The sequence below is a fragment of the Chenopodium quinoa genome, unplaced genomic scaffold, assembly GCF_001683475.1.
Source record: "Chenopodium quinoa cultivar QQ74 unplaced genomic scaffold, ASM168347v1, whole genome shotgun sequence".
Taxonomy (NCBI): Eukaryota; Viridiplantae; Streptophyta; class Magnoliopsida; order Caryophyllales; family Amaranthaceae; genus Chenopodium; species Chenopodium quinoa.
Window position 1 is genome coordinate 1,164,271 of NW_018744996.1, and position 20,770 is coordinate 1,185,040.

Genomic DNA, 20,770 nt, shown 5'->3' on the forward strand with positions numbered 1-20,770 from the left:
TACAAGTATTACCTTAGGCTTCACTATGAACTTTTATGAATACGATATGAACAAGTTGTGTTTTATTATCTAATTGATAGATAGAGAGCAGAAAAAAATATACTTGTATATCAATACGGAATAAGAGTTTTAAAATAATTTTTATGATTTACTTTATTTTAATTATACAATTGAATTTTTTTTTTTTTTTTTGACACAATTATACAATTGAATTTACAGAATAAGAGTTTTATAATAATTTTTATGATTTAGTTTATTTTAATTATACGAATTGAATTTACCATTAGGAAGAACTAGAATTCTTGTTTAATTTTATGGATTAAATGTCTTTTTTATATATATAGAGCACACAAACAAATAAAAAAAAAAATAATAATATAGATTTGAATTTGATCCTTAGTTGTGAGACTCAAAACTTTATGGAGTAAATTAGCTCACTTGTAAAGTCGAAAACTCAGTAACACATCATATAATTCTCGGAAAAGGAATCATATTATATTCATCAAATCGGGTTGCACTCTAAAATAAAATTCCAAAACATGTACGTTATGATGTTTAACATTCAGGTATATCATTAAAAAAATTTACAAATAAATTTGTATCCATCAAACTTTCCATATCTGGAATTGGTCCTGGCGTCCACGGAAGAAAATTTGATTTCTGTGATATTTCTTGTTCGCACACGGCGGAACAATTTGATATCGTTGTTTCAACTTCACTCGATATCACGTCTTTCTTTAACTTGGGATTGCCTCGTCTTTGTGACCTTAATTTTCTTGGCATCACCCATGGTAACTTATCAATGTTTTTATCACGTCGACGTCTTCCAGGTTGTGACCTTGCTTTTCTTGACATTGCCCCTGGTGAGTTATCACCGTTTCGATCATCACGACGTCTTCGAGGTTTACCTTCACCTCGTTTACGGGCAGTTTTTCTCATTATTTCCTTTGGAGGAGATGTTGCAACTAACATAATTAAGTTGAAGCCTCAGATATCTAGGGCAAAATTCTTCAGATGAACCTTTTTTTTTTTCAGGGAATTAGCCAATACGCTTGGCTATATGAAGGGATAAAAAAAGAAAATTAATTGAATTCTAATACGACGTACGATGACTTAGGGAGCAAGGAGTAACAGGCCTAAATCAGTCATTAACAGAGTAAATAAACTTATACGATATCTTAACCTAAAATAAGAATTTCTACAAACTTTATATTGCCAGCGAATTTTGATAGGCAGAATCCCATCAACTAGATGTAAAAAAGAAAAAAAAAATATATATATATATATATATATATATATATATATATATATATATATACAACAAATTTTATCTAGCCAGCAAATTTTTGATAGGCAGAATCCTATGAATTAGCTGTAAAATAAAAAATATAAAAAATCTATGAAAAGAATATTGAGAGGCAGATAAGATAAAGTGAATCAATAAGCAAAACCCGGAAAAAAAAAATATATCATACAAAAATTACCTAATATAACAAAAATAAGGTAAATTGAACCGTGTCTTACACATACATAAGGCCCATCAAAATTACAGAGTATAAATTGTTTACAAATAATTTCTGAAATACACAAAAACTAATGTACAGAATTAGTTTTCTTTTATAATATTAATGATCTATTCCATACAATTTCTGACATAAAAGACTAGAGAAAAACACACGTATTTAATAAAATAATTTTAATTAAGAAAAAAAAAAGGAAAAAAACAGCTATAACAAAAATTAAATCAATGTTCATGCCAAACCTCAAGCCTAACATCAAGTGACCAAGCCATACCCAAGTTAAACTCAAGGCTGCGTTAGCTCCAAACCGTGTATAAGTGCAACCTCAACCTTTCCAAGCCTGGGGCAGCGAGCATTGCTCTTTTGCCCATATGAGTAGACTATATTAAAAAGGTATAACCATCATTGAATTATAGAGTACATGACACCTTCAGGCCTCATATGCTCTTACCCAAAAATAGTACCGTATTACAAAACAAAGCAAAGGGGCAAAGGGGCAAAAGGGGTGAAGGGAATAAGGAGCACTAAACCAGTGCCGTCAAATTAAAGTGCTAAAATCAGTATCCAATTTTTTTCATGGACCTACCATATCATCCTAAAAATGATTGATGACCGTAAAAAATAACAATATTTATAGTATATAGTGTAGAATACATATTTTGAACAGATAAATATTGAACTAATGAGAGCATGAAGCCATGAACAGATCTGAACCCAAGCAAGAATGGGTAAGATACATGTACTACCATATATCACTTGCGTCTTAGAAAAATCAAATAATAAGAGATAATCGAATGAACAAAGCTATTCTTTCAGTGATGCTTATCTTGTTTTGAGTCAGAAGATGAGTCTCCTGTGGTTTTTGCCTTTGCCGGGACTACCTTTGCTGCCTTGCTGGAGTTGAACGCTCTGACTGACTGAATTGTATCAATATTTGCATGAGAATTGTAACAATTCCCAATCCTACAGCTGAGAAGGCAATCCCTTTCCATGTGGACAGGAGAGATGACCACTGTAGAAATTTTATTGATCCCAAAATAATGGTAATTGCCCAAATAGTAACCACCTGCAAATTCAGTAAAAGGAAAGGAGTCATCACCACTTTTAATAATCAGCAGCCACAGTCAGAGGAAGGTCATTTAAACTTTAACTACATACCACAAGAGACTTCAATGGTCGCCCACTATCTTGAAGGTGTTGATCTCCAAAAGTATCATCAGCTTTATGTTTGTCCAACAACGCATCCTGTTCAAATAATTAAGCCAATGAGGCAACTCAATTCTTCAACAAAAGTAACACAAGCGTAATACCAGGCCAAGAATGTTCAGCACACACAAGTAGAATAATTAGTGCCAAGCATTTCATACCTTGGCCACAAATACATCTTTACACCACTGTGCAACAGCATCATCTGTTTTAGGTAGATCTTGCATATTATGCCGCTTGATATGCACATGAACCTGGGTTAATCAAAGACAATAATAAACTTTGAAATCCACTCAGCAAACACTCTAACCCAAAGCCATAGCAAAAAAACCATACAGCTTATGGTGCTTAGTAAGTTCAATGTATTGAGCAGAACAATTATATATACTCCCTTCTCTTACAGTGTGCACTATTTTCCTTTTTGAAAAGTCCCCAAAAACTGCTCTATTCCATTGAGGACATATGGTCTTATTAATTAACTCTCCAATCAAAAACATGTGGTCCCACTATTCTCATTACCTTACTTTAATCAGAAACATGTGGTGCCACTATTTTACTCTTTTTATCAACTCCACTTGACCAAATATAAACATTTGTGACAAACAGCTTGTCTGGTATTTATTTTTAGTGAAGGAAAGGAAGTAATGGGAAAACAAGGGAAAAGAAAGTACTTATAGTTCCACTGGTTTGATATTAATGCAAAAAAAGGATTCAATGTTTGGATTATTGGTAAAAGAAATTGAAAGGAGGGAAGGGAAAACTAGGTTCACATCTTAAGGGAAAGAAAATCTTAGTATTCCCCCAATACTAGAAGGATAGGAAAGAGGAAACTTTATAAGCTTCTTTCCACTTCCTTTCTTTTCCTACAAAATTCAATATAAAATTTTGGAAACCAAGCATGGAAACTCACTCATTTCCTTTCCCTTCCTTTCTTTTCCATCCACTTCTACCAAACAAGCCTAAATTAAAGCCTTCCAAGCTGCAACTGAGCCTCAAACTGTGCCACATAAAATGGCCAGAGATAAAACAAGGTTCTAGGGCTCTCGACTTCTTGATGTGCATGCAAAACACCTACAACCTAGTCTCTGCCAGCTAACAACACTTAAGCTCAACATCCATTTGACGAACATTCTAATGAAAAGCTAGATGCAAGGGTATGCATCATATAATCAACAGAGCAGATACATGATATATTCGCAAAACCAATCCTGGCAATGAAGGTACTTTTGCTTACCACAGAGGACTGTCCTTTGAATAGCCTCAGCATTGTAGGTGGAGGTGAACTTTTTGGGATGGCCACTGTCACATCATAAATTGCTGGGACAAACGATCGCATATGACTAACTGCTGTAACAAATCCCTGCAAGAAGAGCAACAGAATATGATCAGCAAAGGTGGCTCTTTGATTATGAAGCTTAATGCCTGCAAGAGAAGAGAGCAAGACACAAGACCACAAAAACAATGTATAAGGCAACAAACTGTATACTCTTTTTCCTCATAAAATTTCTCCCCCCTCACCCCATCCAACTTTGGAGTAAGATTACAAAAGCGAGCGGGGGTGAAAGGAAATATTTTAAAACTAAACAGGGTAGTCATAACAACAACCACTAACCAGTCACTGAAAACATACACAGCACTCTAGGGACCTAATGATAGAAGTAACTCACTAAAAGTTAACCTTGGAGACTGTTAAGTATCATTTGAGTTGCTAAATACACCTAATCATACACATCCATGAATGCATGTGTGTCGGCACTGGTATGTACCTTTAGTCCTTTTTATTTAACAGGGGAGTGGTGCCGTGGTGGTCTATAAATTTTGTTCAAGTGTATCTTTTACAGGACCATGAATGGAACTGAAATTAACACTTAATAATAGATCTAGCAATGAACTTAAACCTTTGTACGTGGAATCAAGACATTTCTAGGAACTGGGAGTCCAGTCGAAGCTGCATATTCTTGAGCAGCCAGAAGTTTAGCTTGTGTAAATCGAGTGCCCTCAACAAAAAGAGCCAGCCAGAAAGGCAAAGGATAGTCCTTTAGCCGTTGAAGACCTAGCTGCAGACAACCCACAAGAGTCAAGTGAGATAAAAGTGTGCTTGCATAAGTTTAAAATGTACATGCAAACTCATTCAGACTACACTATATGAAAATACCTTTAATGTCCTTTCATCCTTGGCCCAGCTTCTCTCAAGGAAAAGATACTCTGAGAACCACATAGACCAACCAATTACCTGCATACAGAAATGTATAAACATCATTCGATGAAACATGTAATATTGTAAATATATATACATAGAAGAACATAAAAAACATCAAGGGAAAGTAAAATCACTCGAAATCCCAAGCTGGAAATGGGATTGTATCTCGATGGACTTTGTTACTAGTCTACCTAAGTCAAAGAATGTTAATGACACCATCTGGGTTGTGGATAGGCTTACAAAATTAGCAGTGTTCATACCAACGAAGGCAATTAGCTGTCGTAGCCCAACAATTGGCCGCTAGGGGGTGGTGTGAATAATGCTGACCCAGCAGGGTAGTTATTTAAGAAGATTGCTATACACCCTAGCCCTTCGTAGTTCTTACCATTTTATTTTATTTTTTGCGAAATTTAATTTTTTAGGAGGAACAAGAATTGAATGAGCCGACATTGTTAGCATCAGTGCATGTAGGAGAAAAAATTATGAAGCTTGTTAGAGAAGTTCAGTTGGATACATCTTTATGTGGTGCTTTTTGGCTTTTTGCGATATCCTCCAAGACAACTTCAATTCAGATAATAAATTTATCAACCCACTTGTAAATTTAATGTCCCAATGTTTCTTTTTCCCTTTTTTTTTTTTTTTTTTTTGAATTTGGAAAGCCAATGCACTCCATTTCTGACGGTGGCACAAAACATGTAAGTCTTATTGCCTGTTGGTTATTTAAGGATTTAGAACAAAAAGTCGACTTTTCTGGCACATATTTTCCAATATTATACTATCTATAGGCCATCTAAATGGTGTCTTTTTTGTTTATCCAGATTCACGTGTCTGAACTGTGAACACTTCTTTTCAATTCATGTCTAAGTTGAAGATCATTCGTAAAATTCTTTTCGAGTCAGAAGAATTGCATGATCTTCAACTTTGACATGAATTGGAAAGAAGTGTTCACAATCACAGACACATGTGTGAATCTGGTCAACTCAAAAGACATCATTTAGATAGCCCATAAAACTACAATATTTGGAAACATCTGCTAGAAAAGTCAACTTTTGTTCGAAATCCTTAAATTGCGATCCAACAGGCAATAGGACTTACCACTTACCTGTTTTGTGCCATCGTCACAAATGGAGTGCTTAAAAGAAAAATCAAAAGATATTGGCTTTCCAAATTTGTATTATTTCTAATAGAGTTCAAACAAAAATATGGGCTGGACATTATAAAGGGAGTATCGAATATAATAAAGCGAAAAAGAAACATGGGACATTAAAGTTACAAAGTGGGTCGATAAATGATATCTGAATTGAAGTTAGACTTAGAGGATATCACAACAAGAGCCACATAAAGATGTATCCAACTGTATAAATATAGTAGGATATATATATATAGGGAGAATACAGATACAGAGTTCTAAATCAAGATAATAGCATTATTTATTTTTCAGTAGTCATAGAAATTGATGTGAGCCCAAAAAAACAAAGAACATGAAACAAATTGGCAAGTGCACTTCCACCCTCCCTGTCCAAAGGAAACTTTAGTTGAGAAACTATTGACTCAAATATAACACTGAGCAAATGTCATGCCAGAAGCCAGATTAGGAAAATTATCTGCAGGTACATAAAATAGCTTGAATCAACTTTTCTAATTTTTAATCCTCCAAACATCTGGCTGCATTTTCAGTTGAAATGGGATATACAGTCCATATCTGTTACTTCAACAGTTTTACCAATCTATCTAATTACTATAATAGCCATGATAACTATAGTAGGCTAGTAGCTATGATTAAAAGGATATGCTTCATTACATTTATATAATCTACCAAAAATAACACAAATCAAGAAGCTTAACAAATTCATATAAGACACTCCCAACATATCCAAAACTTGAAAGTCTGAGTAACATTCTAACACAACACACAAATCATATTAGCACAATATACTGCTTAAAGATGCCGATAATGCAAGCAGAGTAAATGTTGCTCCCGCGCTTTATCAACAAACAATAATGACGTGATATACCAAATCAGCAAAAGCCAATACAACAAGTGTACACAAAAAAGCATTTATCAGAATGATGCACATCAAACTTATTGGTTTTTCACTTGCATCAACTTGCATATAATACTGACAAGATGATATCCTAACACAAGGAAAAAATAGCAACTATTTTATGACTTGTAGCATTCACAGCATAGAAGTAATGCATGTCTGATTACATACCGGAAGCAACTTTGATGATTTCTTCATAACAGCTAGTGTGCTACCAAGGCAACCTGCTCGCTGTCACAAGTATGCAAGATCAGCTGAGGAGCAAAAAGTATGTACTAAACTCTTATGTCCTAAATTATAACATTGAAGTATTAACATATGAGTAAGAATCCTAATATGGAGGTCTATGTTGACTACATCTAAATTATGGAGTAATATATGCTTGAAATTCAGCATTAGAAATACTTGCCTGAGCTAACACCCATCCCACCAGCCAATCGATGTCACTCTTATGGTTTGACACTACTAGTGCATGCTCCTTTCCTGTGAAATTGCATACAGAAAATGAGTAAGTGAGCAGAAAGAGTCTGATTAATTGTTCATATCAAAAACAAAGCACAAAAACAAAGACTCCAATATATATACATCAAAGAAACTTAATATCATTTAACGAATTGATGAGAATAGCCTACTAAACGTTCAAAACCCCAAACATAAGTATCCAATCTCATACCCATATCGTCACATTTGTCCTAGTTGTTTTGAGTAAATTCGTGTTGAGGGGGGGGTCTTTACAGTTTCGACCCCTCCATCTCTCAAAGTCCAATGTTCTCTTAAGAAAGTTAGAGATATTGCCAAAAAATACCTAATTAAAATAGCAGTTTACTCATTACACAAGTCTAAAATAAAAAACATTCAAAAACTACTGATACGCTAACAATTTGACTTGGAGAATACAATAATTTCATATATAAAATAACTAATATCAAGATATATTATATAGTATATACTGACGCCCACTCTTAGTCTAATAACACCTAGGAAAATTGACTTAAAATAATACCAACTATCAACGGTGTGTGCAAAATAATGCGAACTTTACTATTTGCTATTAACGGTACCAACTTAGGCACTATATGTGCAAAAAAAAGTATCGTTTATATTTATTATTATTATTTTTGTTATTAATTTTCTGTTTTAAATAATACCCCACCCCTTTGTTAGGCATTTTTTTTTTAATATTCAATATGTATTTAATTTATTTTTTTCAAAATGCTTGTAGTAATTTTTACTACCACACAATAGTAAATAGGGTATTTAAATGCATTATTTATTTGATATAATTAGTTTCAAAAATTGTTTAAAAAATCCAAAAATTTCCCCACATTATTTTGGTTGGTGAATGTGGGGAAAAAGCCTAACAAAGGGATGGGGCATTATTAATTTGGATTATAAAGAAAATTGTTAACAAAATATGTATTTTGAAAAGAAAAAATAAAATTAATTAAATAATAATAATAAATATAGACAAAAAGTGGTACCGCTAATAACAAATAGTTGAGTTCGTATTATTTTGCACACACTGTTAATAGTTGGTATTATTTTAAGCCAATTTTCTTAACACCTATTATGAACACTGAAAAAGAAGATAAAGGATTCATTAAACCCTCATGCACACGAACCATTGCCAAAAAGTGCTAGGACTTGGATATTTACAACAAGATAAGACATAACTTTATCATTCTTTCCTCATCAAAATTGGGCTTCACCCTCAAATGATGGAACATCATCAGTAGAACATTTTAAAATGGAACAAAAATCCATCATTAGTAAGTACTCCCACCTTCCTACAAAAAACTTCCCAATTCTCTCTAAATGCTAGTCCCACAAAAAAGTTGCTATTCTCCCTTAAATTGGCTTTGCTTATAAAATTGATTTGTTTCCCCTCCTTTATGTTTTACATCTTCTATCGACTACATTAAATCATTATGGTACCCACTTTATCTCACCTCAATTGAAATATAGTAAACCCTCTAACTTACTTTTTAATTCACTTATGCAAAACAAAACCCCAACACCAATACTCTCCTAAAATTAAGTGCACAAGAGAAATGCGATTTTTTTATGGAACAAAAGGAGTATTAGATTTAGCTGTATGGGTTCTTAAAGTTTAATTTTACACTTGGTAACTTTGTCATCTAAGACTCTCGTGTTCAGTCGTGTAGTCAGGTCAGTTGCCAACTCTAGGCGTCCTAATATATGAACCTGAAGATATAGTTGATGAATTCCTGTCCAGATATACTTTCCTTCAGGGTCTCACTTTTAGTGACATTCTGGATTCTTGAAAATTTTAAACCTATGGTTCATCTACACATGACGTCAAAATTATCACAAATTCAAGTTTGGCCTGCCCTAAATTTTTGCAAAGAACTATAGAATCATAAAAGAAGTGATCAATTATGGCTGCAAAAGAGGTTCTGGAGGTATAGCCAACTTGAGCACAAAAGGTGCACTAGAGGTTATTGAGCTTTCGTCCAACTGCTGTTTGACTTCACCTCTACTGTCATTTCTTCTAGGGTTATCTGTGTACTCGTTCATAACCTGCTAAAGTTGCTTATAACATAATTTCCCTCATTATAGTTATCTACTCCTGTATAACAAACTCATGGAAAATCCCCTTTGCTGCCTTTTACATTCCAGTAACAAACTCTTAGGTGTCCATAATTCTATTTACCAATCACCATATTGTTCTTCCCCTTCTTTCTAGCATGTGTGATGAGCATTCGAAGCTTTTGTTGATTCTTTGCACTTGGATAAGTAGAGTAATGGCTTTATTGAATACTAGGTTATGGTCAATTCAGACAAAGGTTGAAGAGTCACAAACCAATTGACAGCTTAAAACTTTTTGAAGACTGAGATGAATTTCAAGGAACTAAAATTGACCACCCATGAAATGTTCAATGGTAAACAGAGAAAATATTTATGTTCCAACAATGAATCTTATTCCTAACAGTGATTCTCATATGAATCCTCATAACACAAATAATAATTTAATTGTCTTAATAATAAGTAAACAAGAGTTCTAAATGATTTCGCACATACCCATTTGCTGAAATGTCGCAGGATCTGTGAAAACTTTGATCTGCATAACAGAAGCCGATAAATTAAATTTTAATCACTATCAGATATCATAGCAATCAATGCTTTGCGCATAGCCATATAGTACGATGCTGAATTACTTAAGAAAACAAAGTAGCAGAAATCCCATAAAATCAAGGTTTCCTGTCTAAGAAACAATGTAACAGGAGGCCAAGCAAATATAAATATCAGTAAGTTTCTGAATATATAGTTTATTATTGTAGGAAGTAACTTGAATATAATAAAAGTGAATTTATATTTGCAAACCGTAGGTGAATCGGACTTACTTTTGCTGAGCCAAGGTTGAGGTCTTTTCAGGTATTGATCTAAAGTTCATATGATCTGGTGTGGTCAGAATCTATCTAGTAAAATTTGACCTGATGTTTTGGGATCACAGAATAACCATCCCCAAAAACTAGCTCAAGAGGAGAGCCCACAGTCCTATGTAAACCCTGTGCCCTGTCACCCCCTCCCTCCGCGATATGACTGGTGTGGGACTTGAGTCTCATAACCTTGCAATGGACCATAGCATAACACCCCTCTTTACAGTAAGGCTTTGCGCTACTCAGAAGAAAGAAGGTATAAGAGAGGGTTCCTAGCATCAGAGAAGCACCAGAGTGACTTACATCAGTCGCACATGGATGCAAAGTAATGGTGGTCGGCTATGATACCATTATTGTAGAACACAAGATAATCATCCCCAAAAGCTAGCCAAGGGGACGAAAGCCCATAGTCTTATATAAACCCAATATCAACTCCCATGTAACCAATATAGGACTAAATAACCTTTCAATGGACCATAACATTTTTATTTACATAACAGATATAAACGTTGTCATATAGGATCCCGTTAGATTATTCTCAAATTAATAACATGAGTCATTTTCTGTCATGTAAAATTTCCTACTTCACATCTCTCCAACCTCTCACTTTCTTTCACTATTTCCTGAGAAATTTTGTATGGAACAATCGGGAGCAACTTCTTACTCCTTATTAGTATATCAAGGTGTGTCCAACTGAATAGATTATATCATATAGTAATGATAATATATGTGAAATTGTGTAAACTGAACAGATTATACTCTATAGTAATGATTATACTAGTAAACAAGAGTCAAACCCCCCCCCCTCTTCCCGTTTTTCCTCTGCGACTAGTGGATTGTTGCACATAAAGTTTGACAGAAGCAACGTTTTAAGCATGTTATTGTATGTTTAGAAGAACAGATTGGTTAGATGGGATAACAGAGGTTACACAACATAATTTACATTAAGTATAAGAGATTTATTCAAATTTACATGAAAACTTGAGTAAATTTCAAAATGAATCGATATTTGCTGATTCTTGTTTCTACACAGTTGAACACAACAGAGCCTAAGAAAGTAAAACTTCGGCTCTGAACTCTCACTACAATTTTCAAATTCAAGTATTCAATGTTGTTAAAAAAAATATATATCTAGAAAGGCAATTTGTCCTTTTCACCTCGTATTAATTAACAGCTAACAACCAGAAGAAAATTCAACCATAAATTTCCTAACCACTTGGACATAAATCATAGCTATCTGCATCAATATCAATCAGCATCATGTCAACATGAAACATACTGTCAAGAACACCTATCTACGATCTCTCTGTTGAATATTGACATATCTTATGTAACTGCCACATCTTCTCCAATCTCCACAACCCAATTCCCCACATCTAAAATTTGTAGTACTTTCCAGCACTCCAGCTCCAGCTCCTTGCCATTAATAGCATTAACACACACACTACTTCTGTTTAAAATGACCAACTCTGCACTCATCCATAAAATCTTCACATCATAGAGTACTACTCCCTCTGTCCCTAGTTGTTTGCCCCATATGCCATTTTGGTTCGTCCCTTATAGATTGCTCCATTCTATCTTAGGTCATGGTCCCCACTACATAAGTGAGATTTAATATGTTTTATTATTGAATTACTCACTCTAATTTAAACACCTCACCATCATTAAAACTCTAACCTATTCTCTCTCCACCCCTCACAGCTACCTGGTTCAAAACATCCACTCCCACCGTCTCCACCACCCCTACCTCCAACCCCACCGGAACACCAAATTCACCACCCCTCCCTGCCCACCAGATTTACTACCCCCACCAGCCCACCAGATTCACCATCACCACCCATCAGCCCGCCAAATTCACCACCATCACCCTCATGCCTCATCGTATCCACCACCCTCTTTTTAAAAATAAAAAAATAAAAAAAAAAGAAAAAGAAATTTAAGCCACAGACCCATCCACCACCACCACCACTTTCTCTCTCTACACCATCACCGCCATCACACTTTCTCTCTCCTCACCACCACTGTTGTGTTTCACTCTCTCTGTTGTTGTCGCTTTCTGTCCTTCACTCAAATTTCTCTCTTCCGTTCACCAAAATTTGTCCTACCATCCCCCTCAACACCAACATTTCTAGATCTATTAAAAAAAAAAAAATTACAAATTGTGGTTGTGATACCTATAATAACCGGAAAGTAATATTTGCTTGTGGCTTTGGTTTTCATGGTGGGATGGGTGACGATGGTTGCTGAAGTTTGAAGGTGGGCAGAAGAAAAAAGGCTTTTTTTTAATGGTGGTGATGGATGTAGGTTGGAAGATTTGAAGATGGTGAGTTCGTCTTTTGATTAGACCTGTTCTCTCTCCTTTCAACTTTGTTAATAAAAGTAAATAGTTCCTACCCTTTCTTTTCCTTTCAACTAGCTCTTAATAAAGTAAAAAATAAATAAATAAAAAAAAATAAGGGGGAAGGGGGAAAAATAAGGGAACAGAGGGAGTATGTCTTACTAGTTATGTTGAGAAATAAGGACTTGCCTAAACAATACCACTGAGGCGCTGACCTAAGAAAAATTGTTATTCCTACATTTAGCTTCACAAAAAAATAAAAAGCCACTTTGCTCCTCCAACATATACACGCAAATATGACTGAATAACTGACTAGTTCAACACTTTACCTACAAAAATGGTCATTCTTACATGCTCATTGAGAAGACCAGGTTGTGTTTTTCCAAATTCAAACACCTTCAACTCTAGCCACTTTCAATTCTGATTATTCTCAGAAGAACATTTAGCACAAAATATTGTTATGTATAGACATATGATTCAATCAATTTATATATTCTACCATATATAAATATTTTTAGCTGAACATGTATAACACTGAAGAATCAAATAGGCTGAGATCTGAGTGTCTTTCACTGGTTCGTTTACTAACCTACTACAGTAGGAAGCATCAGTTTTCGATCAACAAAGAGAAGAGATGACCACACAAGCTAAAGCCGTTAACTATCAATACATTTTTAGCAAGTGCAAGAGATCATATCATCATAAGAATCACCTGAACCCCAGCCCACCAATCAACGATCCACACAAGCTCAAGCCACAACAATTCCGCAACAAATCTGTTGATCCTTCTGTATGTGTTCTTTGACAGTGGCCGCACAAAAATAAAGCAAGTTGCCTGAAAGAAAACAGAACACTTATATAGAATCCATTGTTCCGGAAATAATCCGCTGCCACACTATCGATATATTTACTACTGATTAACATAAAATAGATCATACCCTTGCTAATGTACCGGATATTTCTAATAATGCTATAAAACTACGCAAATTTCTTGAGAAAATTTGTAACAACCATCGTATTGATTAAACGGTAACATTTTCATCCAATGAAGATTAAAATAACTTATAAATAGATCTTTAAATCATATACTCACATCTCAAACCCCAATTTAATTAAACAAACCATTAAACAATTAATTTTCCTTATTTATACAAATCAATAGAAATTACAACTAATTTAAAACCTCATAAGATTACATAAACCCTAAATTAAAGCAGAAACTCAAATTCTTCAAATTTCACTTATCCAAAATAGGCGATTATTCCAAAGCTCAACTCCAAAAACCTAAAAATTCAAAAATCAAACTACCTCAAAACAAAAATTAACCAAAAAAACACAACAAATTGCAACAGTAGCACTGTAGCAGCGCAAAGTAGTAACTGAGCTAAAACAAAATGAAAAAACAAAAAACGTACGTCGAAAATTTCACCCAAAATACAGAAAAAATTGGAAAAAAAAATTTAAAAATGAAACCGATAGATCGAGAAAATGAAGTACCTGAATAACATTAACGATGAAGCCAGAAATGAAGAAGAGTAGGCCCATAGGTACCATCACAGCCACAGCTGGAATCGCCATTGGCGGACCTTGTTCGAAGAAAACCGCCAATACTCAGTAGATTTGCGCGCAGAAGAGAGAAAAAGAGGAGAGGGAAATTGAGAGTGAGAAACTTGCAAAGAGACGAAGAAGAAGAAGAGCAATGCGATTTGAGGAGGAGAGAGAATTTTCTGGGTAGTTTGCGAGTAAATAATGATGATAATAATGTGATTGATTGGGCGTGATAAAAAACTGGTATGGTACGGTATGATATGGTTGCCAAAATTTAATGAACTTGGAAAGGTGTAAGGTGTAACTCTTTCCTTTATTGTTCTTACTAACAGAAATTGTAAATGACAATACGGTGGATGGATGGTCACCAACTCTCCTTACTCCCTCAATTCCTCTTAATAAAAGGACGGCAATATTGTCATATAGTTGGATTAGATAAATACAAAGTAAAATTTATAAAGACAACTCTGATAAAATTTCACGAGAATATGTTTTTCATCGCATATAATCTACAAAAATGGTCAAAGAAGATGAAGTAGAAAAGGTATTATATAAGACTAGACTCACTATAACAACAAAAACGTATCTCCCATGACTCTTCCTTATTAATACAAATACTTCGTATATTACTAAACAATCTCAACAAGCAAGACTTAGATTATCACAGAGGTAAACAAATTTCGTTTATCAAATGGCATTTTGGTAAATAAGTTGCATTAAAATTTGTGCTTGTTGATTAAAAATAAAACATTATTAATGCTTGTGGACCATTGTGACAAGGTGGACAAAAGTTTTGGTGTTAATGTATTTAACTCTCATACATCATCTTCTTCCTCCCACCAACTTGTTCTTCTTCTTTTTCCCCACCTTCTTCTCCTTCTGGTTCACCTTCTTCTTCCTCTTGCTCATTTTTTTTCTTCCTCCCACCCACCTTTATCTTCTTCCTCCAATCCACACCCCCTTGTTAACCATTTTTCAAACAAAAACACAAATGACAAGGGGAAAAATAAAGGACATGGTTAACCTTAGAGGGTAGGTGCGCTTTCCTTCCTCCATTGATTTCGGCTTAGCACTACCATTTTTGGCAGCAAACCAAATAACAATATGAGATATAAAGGGCACGGTTTAAAGGGTAGGTAAGCTTTCCTTCCCCCATTGTTTTCATCTTGTTCGATGTCGTAGTGAAGTGGCATACTTTCCGCCATTGAAATTGAAGGTTGAAGGATGAGAGAGAAAACCAGGAGGAGTGAGGGAAAGTAAGGTACTAACGCCAGTTAGCGAACTTTAAATGTCAATTACATAAATACCCCTTAAGAAACATGAATTATTTATCAAGGTTATAACCTTGTATTTTCTCCAATCTCAACTCCTTCCGCTTTTCTACCATCCGGGATTTGTTAAACATCGCCCGCAAATCTCCACATAAAGCCCACAAAATCCACTTGATTTGACAATATTGCCCTTGACCTAAAAAAAACACTCACACTCTCATCACTCACAATCTCATCGCTCATCTTCTTTCAACATCTCAAAAAAAAAATATTCAAACAACGGCAATGTCGAGGCGGCAAGGCAAGGAATTGGCGGCGGCGACGGAGGGAAGGTGGTCTCAAGGAGGCAAGGTACAATTTGTTAAAAAAAAAAAAAGGGAAAACCGCCGTGACGGAGGAGGGGCGCCTTGGCCGGACGCCCAGCCAGCGGTGGTGGCGCCAGCTGCAGACGCCGCAACCAGTAGGCTGGCGCCTGGGCTGGACGCCATAGCCACGGTTGTGGCGTTTATTCAAAGCGCCGCAGCCGTGGCTATGGCGTCCAGCCCAGGCGCCAGCCCACTGGTTGCGGCGTCTGCAGCTGGCGCCACCACCGCTGGCTGGGCGTCCAGCCAAGGCGCCCCCCCCCCCCCTTTTTTTATATTTGTATTAAAATATTGTTTTTTTTTGTGTAATATCTTTTTCAATTGTTTTTATATTTTGTTGTTTATTTTTATAAATTTTATCAATTTTGTTGTATTTTTTCTATGTTTATATTTTGTTTACAATTATTTGTTTGTTTTATTTGTACATTTTAAAAATACAACTATTTTTTCTATGTTTATATTTTTTCTATGTTTATATTTTGTTTACAATTATTTGTTTGTTTTATTTGTACATTTTTATTTTTATTCTCAATTTCAATTTGTTAGTACATTTTTTTGTTCATTTGATATTGTTTTTGGTTAGTTAATTTATTTTAATTTTTATTATTGATATTGTTTTTGGTTAGTTAATTTATTTTAATTGGGAATGAATTATTTATGTTTATATATATTCTTATGTGTTGGTTTTATTTCCATTCTTAGTGTATTTTTTATTCTATTATTTTTATTTAAGTGTTTTGTTAATTTCTTTATTATGTTAATTTGTTAGTATGTTTTTAGTTTATTTGATTTGGGTAGTGGTAGCTATTTTTCGTATAATTTTTTGTATGTTTATATATTTTTAAATTTTTTGTAGAATTCACTGCGTCGTCATGGTGCGGGGAAGAATGTAGAGCTTCTTAGTAGAAGCTATTCAGTGGAGAGGTCGGGGCATAGACATGTTAGATCCCGTGGTATTTCGGCCTCGGCTCGTAGAGAACGGATCCACCGTCGGGATGAGGATGACGATGACGATGATGATGCTGAGGAGGGTGACCAAGAGGAGGAGAAGGAGGAGGGCGCGGATGAGGATGAGGATGTGGACGATGGCAGTGGACCGTATGATGATTACGGTCCATTCAGTCAGAGGGTTGATGACATGTACGAGACACATATGGTGGAGGTGCGTAAGGGTAGGGGTGGTAGGTTTGTTAGTAGATCTGGCACATCATCTGCGTCCACTGTATCTGGGGCAAGCAGGAAACGGTCGAGGGTCGTTAATGATTCTTGGGTTGTTAGGAGTGAGGTGCCCGGTGGGCCTGTTGACGGGAGTGTGATTCCTAGCTTTCTAGGACACATAGCTGCCCGTATTTGGGAGGACCAGGAGAGGCCTTCAGTTACGGGGTTGTTGAAATGTCATACCCGGGAAAAGACTTGTAGCTTTTTGCGTACATGGGCTGAGGCTTGGCCGGCGGAGAGCGAGATGTTCGAGCGACTGGAGGGCACTGGGGTGAATCACGTTCCTGCCACCATGCACGATAAGATTGACAGTACGCTGATCACGGCTTTCATTGAGCGATGGCAGCCGGATACAAACTCTTTCCACCTTCCGTTCGGTGAGATGACGATCATGTTACATGACGTCGAGGCCATTCTGGGGATTCGTGTTGAGGGTAAACGACTTTGTGCTGTGGCTGATGCGGATCAGGCAGATTTGCTGGCGGAGTTGTTGGCGGTGGACAGGGTTGCACTGTACACCGAGGCGCTTGGTGTTTGGGAACACGGCGGTGTGAAGATCGCATCAGTGTTGCAGCGGTGTTTGTACCCCAGTGCACGTAGGACGCACGACGCACAGCTGAGTGCTTATGTTTTTCTACTCCTCGGATGTACCTTATTTCCGGATAAGAGCGGCGGAAACAAGCTCAGGCCACGCGACATAGTAGAGGCGTGTGACCCCGACAGTGTAGGCCAGTTTTCCTGGGGATCGGCTACGTTGGCGTATTTGTATCGCCAACTAGGATTTGCGAGTCGGGCTGACGCGGCAGGTATCACTGGGTGTCTGACTCTATTGCAGACCTGGATATACGAGTACTTTCCTGCATTGCGACCACATCGTGACCCGGTTCCTATTGATGAGGGGATGCCGCGTGCTTGTGCGTGGAGTCCGTGCTCGGAGAAGAAGTCCGTTGACCGCCTCCGATCGATACGGTTATTGCTAGACAGGTTGTCCCCCTTAGAGGTAACGTTTATAAATTGTTTTTACATTTTATTATTTGCACATATTATATTCATGTTATTAAATTTTAAAACTATGTGCAGGTGAACTGGATGCCTTTCGGCCCGAACCCTAGTGTTAGGGTACCCAGGACCCTGTACACGGGACTGATTCAGTATCGTGAGATCGTCGAGGCGTACATGCCCCAGCGTTGTCTTCGCCAGCTTGGATTTGTCCAAGTTGTCCCTCCTCCCCCGGCATGCCCGATGAAGGCGGTCCGACCTGCATCGTCGAGGGACTACGTCGTGCAATGGCCGGATATCATGACCGGGACGTGGGACCAGTTTCCGATGGTGGCCCGCTTATGGACTGCGGAGTTGCAGCGGCCGCCCTCTGGGGATTCCTCCCATGTGTGACCATTACTACATGGAATGGTTCAACCGGTATTCGCACCCGAGGTTGATCGCAGATCTCGACCACAACGATGATGATTATGTGCCACCGCCTACTGCCATGGAAGCGGTATGTCTCATATTATATTTATCGTTGTCTTTTAATTAAGTTTTATATGTTGTTATTGTATTTCATCTTTTGTTTTTTGTTGTATGCAGTGGATGGGAAAGATAATGCAGGACGTACAGAAACTCTCTCTTGAGAAGGACAGCATGAGTGCAACAGTGAGAGCTGTTGTTGATAGTCTGGAACAGACCCTTGCGCAGTGGGAGTCGTCGTCGAGGAGGGATTACTGATGGTTTTGTCATTTTATTTATAGAGCACTTTAAATATTATCGTTTTAATTTATTAAATTGGACATTATGTTGTAAGTTTGTAACATTTTAGATTGTTCTTTTAGCTTCCAACTTAAACATATTATCATTGCTGTTTTTAAATTTTGATATAACCGTTCGTGGATCCGCGCAACTTACCCATGCAACATATAGAATGCAGTAAGCAATACAATATAAAAGATTAATGTTCTCATTAAAAGAGCAACGTACAAATAAGATTACATAGGAAGAATGTAAACATGAAAAACTAAAATGCAGCTAGGGTGTTCCATTCGTGGATCCGGTCATGATATAGCGCATCCCAACCCTCTACGCTCGCTGTGCGAATGTTGTACCACCGAGGTATAATCGGTGGCACTGGAAAATCGGATGACATGTCTAGTCGGATGAAATGTCTGTATGACGACCCAAGAAACGCAATAGCTAGCTCTCTGACCGGTGTGGTGACAGTCTCACGCGACCGCCAAGGGAGAACCGTGGTACAAGGATAATAAGCTTGACTATGCACTCCCAGGCCGAAATGCATGACTGCGCATTTGTAAATGTTTGCAACGGCAAACAGATCTAGGGGCGCGTCAAAATAATGATTTTGGCCGCAAGGTCCACCTCCCCACCGGATACGCCGCAGAGCGCCATCCAAGTCATCCTGGTACACATGACGATAAACATTTCGGTTAGAGGCAATTTCGCTGTACATCAACTGACGCACCAAACCGTAGTTGTCTTCGCCCATTTGAAAAACATCAGCCACGACCCGGAATCCGCAGTTACCATCTCCGACTACATCATTCCACCCTTCCAAGTACGGCATGATGATCGCAGGTATCCTTTCCTTGTACGGAAACTGATGAACATCGTTTCTTCCTATTCACCATATAATTATAGACAGTTAAGAAGGCAGGAGTAACACTTTAAAACTATGTGCAATGTAAACAACCAAAACGTACCAGTTCTCAGGGGCATATTCACAGACGATGAAGATTGACTACGACTAGATGACGATGTCCGACCACGAGCACGACCACGACCAAGACCACGGATATACTCAAACGCACTCCTGTTCCGCCGTTGTCGACCTCGAGGACGGTCAACTCCTTCGGGTTCCTCATAATCTAAGGTAGACGTGTGGAACATGTCATGAAGTACATGAGTAGCGTCACGAAAAATAGAAGGATGGCTGGAGGACACTCGATCGTACATCGAACGAAACTGCTCCAACTCCTCCTGTTCACGGTCGGCCGTTTGAGTGTCTGCATGCTCACCAATAACGAGCGTCCTCCAGAATGAATGGACCTGATCAACATGTAACGACGCCCTTTCTTCTGTAATAACGCGGTGAATGGTGCATGCGCAAGGTAATCCATGAGTTACTGAAATAGCACACCCACACCGAGCATACACTTTGTCAGCCAAGTCCCTCATCCTGTTCAGCTCAGTGAGAATCAACCCCAAGCAGTAGTGCGACACACGACCATGGAGAATCTTAAATATAAAATGGCTATACATCGTACCATGTTGTCGTCTGGAGTCCTCTAGAGAGTTCCTGATGTCGTTCTTCTGAGTTTCAATTGACTTGTTAAGTCTATCGAACAGTGTATCCAAAGCAGCGGTCGATGAATCAATCCAGTCCTTGGTAGCTCTATGAGCGCTCTCAACTCTACATGTTGTAGTGTTCCCGAAATGAAGTACCTGGTTTGTCCAATATTTGACAAACTTTTCCCTGTGAGGGACCCATTGCTGCATCACATAGTCCACCAGTGCCGGACACCACTGGTACGAATCCCTGAAGTTAGCCAATGCTCGCTCATACGCTTCCTCTATGGTAGACTGTAGGATCTTCCGCCACTTACCATTCACCAATCTCTCTGCCATTTCCAAATTCTTGTTGAAAAGGTTG

The 20,770-nt window shown here is 37.3% G+C and overlaps 1 protein-coding gene across 1 annotated transcript; it reads right to left on the reverse strand.

Moving 5' to 3' along the window:
• Window positions 1-2,026: 2,026 nt before the first annotated feature.
• On the reverse strand, window positions 2,027-14,539 carry LOC110707239 (1-acyl-sn-glycerol-3-phosphate acyltransferase 2-like). Its single transcript, XM_021885254.1, has 11 exons — window positions 14,208-14,539; window positions 13,423-13,545; window positions 10,014-10,053; window positions 7,381-7,454; window positions 7,143-7,202; window positions 4,882-4,959; window positions 4,625-4,783; window positions 3,961-4,086; window positions 2,888-2,980; window positions 2,679-2,765; window positions 2,027-2,586 (listed from the first exon to the last, which is right to left on the reverse strand). The coding sequence occupies exons 1-11, from the start codon at window positions 14,286-14,288 to the stop codon at window positions 2,398-2,400; spliced, it is 1,110 nt and encodes a 369-aa protein (XP_021740946.1). The 5' UTR covers window positions 14,289-14,539; the 3' UTR covers window positions 2,027-2,397.
• Window positions 14,540-20,770: the final 6,231 nt, after the last annotated feature.

Excerpts from the sequence above, each read along its gene's own strand:
- LOC110707239 (XM_021885254.1), bottom strand. The coding sequence starts at position 14,288 with ATGGCGATTCCAGCTGTGGCTGTGATGGTACCTATGGGCCTACTCTTC. Across the intron at positions 7,203-7,380 it reads TGGGATGGGTGTTAGCTCAG|CGAGCAGGTTGCCTTGGTAG; the intron begins GCAAGTATTTCT and ends TACTTGTGACAG. Across the intron at positions 2,766-2,887 it reads AAGATGTATTTGTGGCCAAG|GATGCGTTGTTGGACAAACA; the intron begins GTATGAAATGCT and ends TTATTTGAACAG.